The sequence below is a fragment of the Anneissia japonica genome, unplaced genomic scaffold, assembly GCF_011630105.1.
Source record: "Anneissia japonica isolate Jap-2015-1 unplaced genomic scaffold, ASM1163010v1 scaffold287945_len1679841_cov205, whole genome shotgun sequence".
Classification (NCBI taxonomy): Eukaryota; Metazoa; Echinodermata; class Crinoidea; order Comatulida; family Comatulidae; genus Anneissia; species Anneissia japonica.
In genome coordinates this window covers 751,625-763,112 of record NW_022753015.1, presented here as the reverse complement: position 1 = coordinate 763,112, position 11,488 = coordinate 751,625, and the positions used below count along the sequence as shown (strand labels likewise).

Below are 11,488 nucleotides of genomic sequence, written 5' to 3'. Positions count from 1 at the left end.
AAAAAACATATAAATTAAAAAAAATATATATATATATATATATATATATATATATATATATATATATATATATATGAATGAAAACTAAATTAGTGGTGCTCATTTTACTTGGAGCTAAACCAAAAGTCCACAAATGTATAACCCTCTCTTCAAGATAGCACTCATAACAAATAAGGTACAAAAAAATAAATATTACAGTACTTAATATGAAAATCTAAAATTTAGCTATGAGAAATGTACTGTAAATAACTGATCTTCTTTAGCGGTGATGCAAAACGCTGAAGAAGTCTGTAGGTTCATTTCAATCAGAATGAGCCTTAATAAATGTCAATGTTTTTGCTGAAGATATCTTTCATGAATTTAATGAGGGATTTGCCCGAGAAATGCAAAGAACATCTGGTTTCATCAAGTAGTGAAAAAAAGCCTCCTAAAATGAATAAAGGAGGAATACTATATATAGTGGTTGTCAATGATGTATGTTTTTCAAGGCAATCACGGTACTCTGGGGATATGGCCATAATTCCAATTTCCTGGACAGTTTTAAAATTCAGATTTGTGTATTATTATTTTATGTCAAAAATTTGTAGAAAAAAAGATATAATAGATTATATGCTTGCAGCCAATAATAGAGTACCACAGTCGTGTTGTCACAACGCCAGGTGGCGCTCTCTGTTGTCAACGGATGTTAGATACCGTTCATTACGCCTGAATGACTTCATAAGCTTTCGGGAATAGGCATTTTAAAATCTAACATTTTATCATCAAAATGTACTAAAAACACAAAAGCTTGCATTATATTAGTTATCGAACACACATTTAATCATCAATTAAAATTTACAAAGAAAAAGTAAGATACAACATCTTAATAATTACGTTAGAAATTGGGATCAATGGTTTGTCAGTGAAGAAAATGGCATCCGGTTGAACGCTTTTGCAGTGATTAGCAACGGAGTAGTATCACATGGTATCGTGATGTTACACTGTAGTACTCTATATCACTATGCATACTGGAGCAGTGTTGTTAAAAAGATTCTCAATTTTTTATTATAATAATCTGCGTCTGATGATAGAATTTGTACAAAATCTGATGGCAGAGGCAATCATTTATCAAAACCTAATGAATAGTAGACTATTGTTGATTTCAATATTGTTTAGGAATTTCTGACAGTATTGTTATGTGGTAAAAATACAAATATTCGCATGAAAAATTATTAAACCTGTACAGTATACTTTAATGTTGTTGGTCATTACTGTATTTCCTATTAAATAATAATATCTTTATATGTAATTGTTATTTGGAGAGGTACAGTAGGTTGGCAGTTGGGATGATCAACTCAAAAAGTGGAACATCTTGTGAGTGGTGTATCCTTGCATAATACCAATGAAATTAACATTGATCCATGAGTCATGTATTTTCTGAGGTGTGTTCAGATGTTATCAATTAAATGCTCCTAATGCATTGAAGAGTTGGTGAAAATTCTCTTTAAATTATTTTGCGTTGTGCCACAGTTTATGTGTGGTGCGTTCTGAAGGTGCAATATCTTAAAATAATACAATCTTCGCAGTATTCACCTGGTGGATGCAAGGTCTCAAAAGCATCTTGGTTTGGGAGTGGAAAAGTTGGTGAAAGGTATAATTGCAATATCAATATCTTCTATCTAATATGAGAAAAAAAAATCCCAGAGTTTTCTAAATATTTTGAAACGACACTCACGGGAAAGAAAGCAATTACTGTCCCATTTACTGCAATATAATTCTTTCTTTCATATATTCAGATTTATAGACTGATGAAGTTTTTTTTTAAAACTTTTTATAGGTCTAAATACAGAACTCATCAGTCATAATTTATTTATGTTTCGGCTACTGTATGTTAAATTTCTATATACTAATTTATTTACTTTGATTTATTTATATATTTATATTATATATTTTATAACTATTTTTCTTTTTTGGCTATGTTAAATTTTTATTTATTTATTTTATTTATTTTTTTACATTATTCACATATTTTATTTATTTATTGTATTTGCTTTAATGAATTTACTTATGTGTATTTTGTATTATTTATTTTATAACTGTAATTTAAAACGTGTAACCAGTCCAACATTACATTGCAAATCATTAAGACCCTCTAATTATTCAAAGTAAAGGTCACTCTCATGGACATTCCATAAACAGTGTTGATTGGCATAACATTACAGTGCAACATTATAATGTAAATGATACTCTTGATGACTTTGAGTATTCCAAAGTGTTCGCTTTGGATTACTAAAGAATTATTCAATTGAATACATCAGCATGATAACAATATTCTCTAGAGGTGAGCTGCAATAAACAAAATATCGCAGTATTCAAATACATAGCTCAGATCAGTGTAGAACAACTATTTCTCTAATAAATTGAATTCAAATATTTCCAGGGATCTTCGAAAAGCTGGAATTTTTTTTCCTAGAATGTTTAAAAACTTAGCTAAATACGCTGTTCATTTTTAATTAAGTCTTATGCCTGGTTTTTAGAACTGATTTTTGTACATCAACCACTTCTTCAAATGGAGCAATAAACAAATATTTGTCTAATTGAATACAAATAGTTTTAGGAATCTCTGAAAAGTTTAATTTTTTTTCTAGTATGTCTAAAAACTAAATATAGAAACGCCCTGTCTACAGTAAAAATACTGGTTTATTTACATAGAATAACAATCATTAAATATACTATTTATTTTTAATTCCATTAATTCTAAATGGTTTATGTTTGATTATTAGAACTGATTTTTGTACATCACAACACTGCTTCATATGAAGATCAACAATTTCTCTAATAAATCGAATACAAATAGTTCCAGGGATCTTTGACAAATTTGAATTTTTTTCCCAGAATGTCTAAAAACTTCCAAATAATCTATTCATTTTTAATTCCATTATTTCTTAATGGCTTATGTCTCGTTTTTGGAACTGTATTTTGTACATCAACCACACTGCTTCATATGAAAAACAACTATTTCTCTAATAAATTGGATACAAATAGTTCCTGAAATCTTCAAAAAATTTAATATTTTTCATAGAATGTCAGCTAAATAATACAGATTTTTTTATATCATTAAGTCTTCTTAATGGTTTATGTCTGGTTTTAGCTGATTTTTCTACATCAAATGACCGAAGACTTGATGAAAGAGAGGACGTTAGTTGAAGGGTACATTTCTGGTGAAAATCATGATAAAAACGGTTTTCTGTAGTTTGCCTGACAAGTCCCATGTGTAAGAATTGTATCACATGGTATTTCCCCATTCTATTATTATGTTTGGTGCGTGATGTTGCATGCTTCGCACAGAGGCTGAGTAGTACTATTAATAAGTTAGACGTGGAATAATTATGTAATATATAACAACTTTTATTCAAAAACTATAGTTCAATTGAATACAGTTTACTCTATAGTTTCCTTAACAATATATTTCTCAATGAGTTTTTTTTTTCACGCCAGTTAGTTTGGATGAATGTTATGGTAGATAAGATGTCAAAGTCGACCGCAATCAAAGCGAACTTGGACCAACTCAGGTTCGGCTTACGTTTAGATATGAAGTTGAGTCGGCCCAGGTACCGAATGCGGACCCTGAGCCAACTCAAAAGTCGGACTAAATTTAGGTCGCCTCAGGGCCGGCTTAACATTTATTATTTATTTATTTACACTTAACGAATGCCAATCCTGGGCTGGCCCTAAGTGTGATTGGGCTCTAACTCTCAACAGATCTTTCTGGACTGTCAATCAAACTTATCTAACCAATCAGAACAGGGCTAGGAATACGCACGTGTGCAACAAGCGCATGTGTTGTACCACAAACGCACATGCTTGCGTATGCTTTAACACTGTAGTTTTTGTGGGATCTAGCAATAATATCCAAGGGACATGGCTTTGTAGACGTTCCATTGACATTATAAACATGCAATATTACTTGGCTCACGCAATATTTTGTTTAAAAGTATAATTTTGAACTAAATTTAGAAAGATACTATACACTACATAGAGGAAAGTTAAAATTCCGGGATAAACCGTGCATTGATGATAATTTATAATACATCAAACCGTAACATATTGAGCTTTATAAATGCTAAGGTTCTTACTGGCCTATTTAAATAAAGCATCCAATATTGTGGCTATTCAGTCAATTACCAGCATCTAAAAGGCAATTCCATAGTCCCTTAGTTTGAATACTGTATTGTCATCTTAAGCACTGGTAAAATATACCGAGTAATCACTACAAGTACAGGTGAACCCTTGATTTACGACACTTCAACTTCCAACATATTCTATTTTATGGTCATGGCTCTGAGTGACGTCATCTGTAAATTTTGTCAAAGCACATGAAGTTTGCAACAAATTACTCGTGTCATTTACAACATAATATTCTAACGCATAATGTATGTAGAACTTAAGTCGTTTTCTAGGCTTAAGTACATCCAAGTCGCAGTGGTTTCCTGAATTAAGATCATAAATGTTGTAGTATGTTTACATTTAATTACCATAATAGAAATTTAATATGAAGCTCAAATCTACTCAAATTTAATTGTAATTATATAGCTGTTGCAAGTAGGGCCAAGTTTTTTTGTTTGCTGCATACGCTAACAGCTCCAGTTCTTTATGACTCAAATCTACTAACTACTGATTCTACAGCCCCCTGAATCAAAAAGTATTTTTTTTGTTGTTGATATTGTACGTTCAGACAGGCCTAACTATCTTTATGATTTTACCTCATGTTCTTATTTATGATAATTTCCCACCCACTAATCGGAACCAATCTGTACGCAAATTGGCGGTTTGACTCTGCTATGTAACGAGCTGCGTCTCTGAATATACTCTACATATAATCAACTGCAATAAAAAGCTTAACACAAACCTTAAATGTTTTGATTGAATTTTTTAGAGGTTTATGGAATTGCACTTTACACAGTATATCTTCATATTTTTAATTTAATATGTTTGTTTCTGAGTGAACTAACATTTTTTTAAATTTTTCTTCACTTTTAGCCAATTGATTACCAAGGATTCAAGTTGTTTATGGAAACATACCTCGATGTTGACATGCCTGAGGACTTGTGCCGACATCTATTCTTATCCTTTGTCAAGAAAGCGCCCTCAACGGTGGCTGCTCCGTCAGAAAATAAGGGTAAGGAGATGGATGCCATGGGTCGTGTCATTGCCATGACCGCCCAGACGATCTGTGCCCCTATCACAGCTGCAAGTGGAACCCCTATATCAGGTGAAGGCAAACTCACAAAGACCAGGTGTTATGGATGGGGCTATGCTTCTTTTAACATCAGCACTTTACTTTATCACTATATACTTTATCACTATATACTTATTCATGATCACTCTAATATTTTATCACTGTACATTATTCAGTTCTTTGTTAACATCAAGTCTACCAGTGTGTTATATATAAACTTAAAAACATAATTAATAAGCATTCCTGAACTTGTTAAAGAAATTGTTCAATTGATCTTGGTCAAATATATTGGGTTTCCATCTCATATGCTTTCTCAGGGATCCCAAGTTTCCTGTAACTTGCTGGAAATCGTGACAGCCTCCTGCACTTGGGCAAGCAAGCAAGAACTTCTCTGGAAAATAACCCATCTCCCTAAATTTTTCAAAATTATTTTTAAAAATGTGGAAAAAAGATTATTTTTAAATTTAAGTCCACAATGCCATTTCTGGCATATCTAGAGGTGCCATTATCATAAATTTTCTTACCCCTGCCCCAACCATGGTGGGGCTAAGGTGGTGTAGACCCTCCACCTGTGAAAGTCCTTCCCTGTTGGGTCCCCTCTTTTTCGAATTCCAGGATCCACCACTGCAGATATCCCAAAATTGAATTCGAACTTAAGACCACTGCCTACTGACTGAAAAAAATTAAATTCTCATAATAGTTTCCCTGAATGCATAGGTTATTCCTGATACAGATATCTTCAGTGGTCCTGAAACCCTGAGTTTCTTCTTATTGTAGTTTGATTTCTTTAAAGCTATATTAGCAGTAGAAACTACTCACACTTCAGTTTAGTGTCCTATGAGAATAAAGCTGCTTAGGATTAACCTAATGGCTCCATAGATACTAATCCGCATAATGGTTTGGGATTCCTGTGAGAGTAGGATGAGATATGAACAAGATCGTATTGAATACAGTGGGGGTTTGTAACTAATGCTTTCTTAGAAAATTTAAATAAATGGCAAACTAATACCCGATTCACATGTACAGTACACATGTAACAAGTTGTTAAAAGTTTTAGCAAGGATGGCTGCATGTGAATGCCAAAATCTCGGTAAAGTCCCTTGTGAAATTTTGTAATATTTACCTGCCTCAAGTGGCCTGTAAAGGTTACTATTTGTTACAGCTCATGCTCAGTTGTTTTTTGGGCGAGAGGAAGCTGGCTAGGCCTATGCCTAGGGTTCTCTATCGGCCAAGTTGGCCAAAAAGGCGAAAATAGAATCAGGCATACGCTAGCCTCCTAGCTAATCTTTACCTAATGAAGGTGCCTAGCGGCAGTGCTGTTTGGGATCTGTTTGTGCTAGATCCCTGTATAGTAAATGTACATAGGCCTAGGCCTATCTGTTGTCTTATTGATAGTATGTAAAAAAAAAGATAACGATAACCTGTAATGTTAATGCAGTGTGAAAACGACTAACCTAACTCGGGAGATTGTGTGTGTTACATCTTTTTAAAACTTGTTACATTTGGTGTACGTGTGAATTGGGTATTATTTTGGCATTTATTTAAATTTTAAATTTGTTGAAAGTTACATTTAGTAAATTTATAATTGCACATTGGTAGACATGTTTTCCTTAACTTATTTGCATGTGGCACATTTCTCTTGAGTTTTGCTTGATTGGTATCCATGGTTACACATTGTCCTTGATCTTGCTAACCTTCAACTTCTTAAAATTTTTATAAACTTTTTTGTTTAAATAAATTCTGATAATTTAATCTTGCTAGAATTTTACACTAACAACATCATAGTTATGAGAGGTCTACATAACTTAATATGATATATAGAAAGTTATAACAGTACTTTATTTAATACATATCAATAAATATATTAATTAGCACGTATGAACTTACAATCAGATACATATTGAATATTCATACTATCAATAACAAAATAATACTTGTAATATTTTGCTTTTAAAAAATATAATCGGAGTCAGTTGGAAATACTCCATGGTCCATAGTTAACTATCACAAACCTGGTAAAATTGGCAAAAATCCATGGTTATTATAGTACTATCAATCATAGGGTTGATGTTTTCCCCCACCGAATACTCAGTATCTTCACATCAATATAACTATTAATTAAATTAAATAAAACTTGAAAAATTGCGTTTTCAAACATCAATACAACTATTTTGAGCTCTTTCTTTGGAAGAAAAAAACTGACTTTAGAATTGTTAAACTTGGGTTGGTAAGGTTCAAACAGTCCAATCTAAATTGTTGGACCTTACTGTAACCTATTGTTTCTATTGTATTTCACTGTAAGTCCTAATTAGGTATTGTTTGATGCATCGTATTGTTAATGTTTACCATCCTCACAACCTTGCAATACATCCGCATTTACAGGGATATCATAGCCTATTCGCATTAGTCTACGGAATACAACCGGCAAGGCTATCATTAATTGTGCCATCTATTATGTTTAAATGTCTGTGTTTGCAGTAAGAACGTGTTAAATTCATCGAGAGCTGTGAACACTTCTACATAACTAATCATTTGATTTATTTAATGAGATGGTTGAAATAGAATTACATCGAATTATATAGTACATGTGCAGTCTGCTTAAAGTGAATGGCTTTCCATGCGATAGTCATCTAAACTTTTCATTCCATGTTAATGGAAGTCTTCCGTAATGTTGTCTCGCATTTAGGCAGTATCAATTTAGTGTCCAAGGATAGAGCTGTGAATTAAGCAACTCTTAACGTGAAGTACCTGTAAAAAGAGCTTTGTAACTAAACAGAAATGGGCAAAACTGTTTCACAAATGTCCATTAACATAAACATAACAATAATAGACACAGAGGATAGAGACACAAAGAATTGGAGCACTTAATCCAAGGTTTTGTTGCCTTTCTAGTGACTGATGTACTGTAGTATCTAGGTTAATATTAACATTAAATTTTCTCACTGTCATATGGTTAGTATTTTCATCATGTAATTTAGTTGTATCTATAGCCTATGATATAATAATAATAATAATAATAATAATAATAATAATAATAATAATAATAATAATTCTTTATAAAGCACCTAATGCAAAAAATAGCTCAAAACTATAGCTAAAAAAAAGCTAAAAAAAAAACTATTAAAAAAAAGAAAGCTATAATCTTTTAGTTATTTTGCAGTTTTCCCTTTTCTTTCTATTAGTTTATCACTTTTTTTTTTAGAGTTTTTCCAATTAATACTATTGTTGTATTACTATTAATTTATTATATAAATTATTAATCTTGATTGCTAGTTAAGAATTAAACTGTATTCCTCGCCAATTCTATTTTATCGTTTTGTTATAAGGAGTCGTTCACAATTATCATTTTCACAGGTGTACAAAAAGTACGCTAGTGGGGTACAGTGCCTTAGTTGGAAAAAAAAAAAAGAATTGATTTGCAAATCCAACATTTTTTTGTACACTTTTAGAGGGGAGAGAAGGGGTATCGAAAAGAGTACAGTTTGTACACTTTCAAAAATATTAATAATTGTGAACAACCCGTAACAGCCGTGTTTCTTCAGTTGTTTATTACCAGTTTGAAAGTATTATCATTTAGCACTGTTGATATATTAGAAGTTTCTGTCGAATGGAATTGATCAGTTGAGATAAATTGCGACTCATTTTACAAATTCAATACAAAATTAAAGTAGGCCATATGTAAAGAGAGGCTGATTTTCGAGATCATCATAAATGAGACTTGTATAGGCTATTGATAATCATTTGAACTACGAAGAGATATAAAGTCAATCAAATACAGAGTGGTAACAGATGCCTGAACTAGTGCATATCGGTTGTCATAGCAGCATCAAAAGCTGGTTACTGCTTCTGAGGCGTGAACCAAGTAATCCTTATGGTATACTAAACAGCTAATGAGGATGTATAGATATAAATAGATTAATTTAGAAAAATTGATATAAAATCATTCAAAACACTTGTACTTTTTCCTTCAGTATGTAAAGAAGTACTGTTCTTGAATATGTGTGGGTGTGTATGTGACATCATAATATGATTGTAAACTCGCAAGAAATGCATTGATACTTAATTTTGGCATAAGTTACAGTACTTAAATTGGCTAAGAATATTGGGAAGGTCGGCTAACAACACTCCCAAGCAAGTTTTAAGGTAGCTAATTTTAAACAAGTTTTAAGGCTGCTAGTTCTATGCATTTCATTGGATCATCATTGCAATTTGGTGAAATAAATAGAAAACCATAATGATATACTGGAACACCATTTATAATATTTAGATAAAATGTACATAAAGTAATAAAATAGTATTAAATTGAGTGTCATTTTACTTGACGAAGCCCATAATGAGGGGAATTTCTATAATTGATCTGAACCAGTTCTTAAAACGATCCTAATGATAAATCAAACCACTCTCCTCCCCCACCCCCTTATACCAAAAACCATTAAGCTATAGAGATTAACCATATGCTGGAATTTGCTTTACATCCTCACCGCTTGACCCACAAAAGCCAAGGTGCTCCCTTGAAAAGGCACTCAAGGGAGACAGTCTCCCCCACCCCTAATGTGGAAATTATGGTTGTGGGTATGTCGACTTCTGTATGTGCAATCAGGATCACAAATCGAAACACATTCTGTACAATATGGTAATTGTTACATAATTTGTGTAATCACAAGCTACACCAGTTACTTACTACTACACAACATCTTCCTTTATTTTTCCTGAATTTTTGTACAGTGCTGTAATACATTTCTTTCATATTTTACTGCCTTTTATAGTATTTCTTATGAGTAAAATAGAACAACATAAAAATCTTCAGTTAACTATTGGCTTGCAACACATTTTGTATTGTAAAATAGGGTCATAAATATTCCTGAGATGAAATTGTACACTTTTAAGGTCGTAAAAAATTAACAGTTTACAGTTATTCATTGAGATAAGTACAGTATATGGCTATTGTTGTGTGTCACTGAGATTGACTGCCTTTGTATACTTGCATTGTTAATTATGGCTATGGCTTGTGAACTTTAGCTCGGCATACTATATTTACTAGTACTTAACATAAGTGCAATGCAGTCCATGTAAAGCCTGGTTCTCACGAGAGCCCTAGTATCCGGATCGGGAGCTAACCGTTAGCGCTAACCGTTAGTACCTGTGTGAGAACGCCCGATCGGGTAGTGCGTGAGCGCGTTCTATCATCAACCAATCACACGTACGCGTTTGCAATTTCCAGTTTCTTATTGGCCAGTTATTCGATCATCATATTCTTGGTATCCAGATCGGGATCTTCTCGTATGGACGCACAGCAGCTAACGGTAGCTGCCGTGTGAGAACATAGCTTTAGTCCTTGTTAAAAATCAAAGAAATGCATCTGACCCTAGCGCTAGCCTCAGTGTGGCATATACTAATACACAATGGCCAGTACACCAGGTTATTGTCTCCTACTATTTTTGTATATTGAGTGTAATAAGATTCTATATGCACACAGGACCAACAACTTACATCCCTTCCTAGGAACGAGGTAATCTAAGAAATGTGTCTTATTCAACAACACAATAAACAACTGGCATTGACAGATTTTTTCGAAATACTAATATTACAGAACTTGAACTTGCTTAAGTCGAATCCAAAATGGCATAGAGAAATTGTTTGACTTAGATAAAATTTGATGTACAGATCGTTAATTAATGGAAAACACAACAATTTGGCATGTAAAGTAAGATCGACTTTGAAATTATTTGAGTTAAGCAAAGTCAACTTAGGCAGGTTTTACTGTATTTCATTAGCATTACAAATATTACTATTGCTATATGCCTTTTGACATTTATTTACTAATTTAATTCTAATGTTGCTATTTATGTTTGATTTTGATAGCCTTACAGTTAAATGGGAGTAATTTAATCCTTTTTTTGCATCTTCAAACATTAAACAAGACAGAAACAACAAAGAAACAATAGGACATATTGTGCTGGAGAAATAGCCCTAAGAAAAAACATCAGGAGTTATAAAAACTACAAAAAAAAAAACTACATTTTTTACATAAAAGTTATTATAATAGTATATTAATATTACTATATAATTGTTGTTATTGATTTATTAATCTTCTGGTTACTAAAAAGGAAATTTACAAACTTAAATGTTTTTTTTTTTTGGTATATTAATATAAATAACCTTTATTATAAACAATAACATTATTATTATTATTATTACTATTATTATTACCTTTATATAGCTAACAAAATCTTACAAATCTTACAGACTTAGGGAGCATGACTAAGTCCT

At 32.2% G+C, this 11,488-nt stretch overlaps 1 protein-coding gene across 5 annotated transcripts in view; it reads left to right on the top strand.

Moving 5' to 3' along the window:
• Positions 1-11,488, top strand: part of LOC117122623 (diacylglycerol kinase beta-like) — a 76,665-nt gene that overhangs the window by 14,272 nt on the left and 50,905 nt on the right. For 3 of the 5 annotated variants that reach the window (XM_033268283.1, XM_033268284.1, XM_033268282.1), the window contains exon 3: positions 5,020-5,251. In XM_033268283.1, coding sequence (XP_033124174.1) covers positions 5,020-5,251 — 232 coding nt within the window. The remainder of the gene's footprint in view (positions 1-5,019; positions 5,252-11,488) is intronic. The other 2 variants (XM_033268287.1, XM_033268286.1) reach the window with 1 other exon arrangement.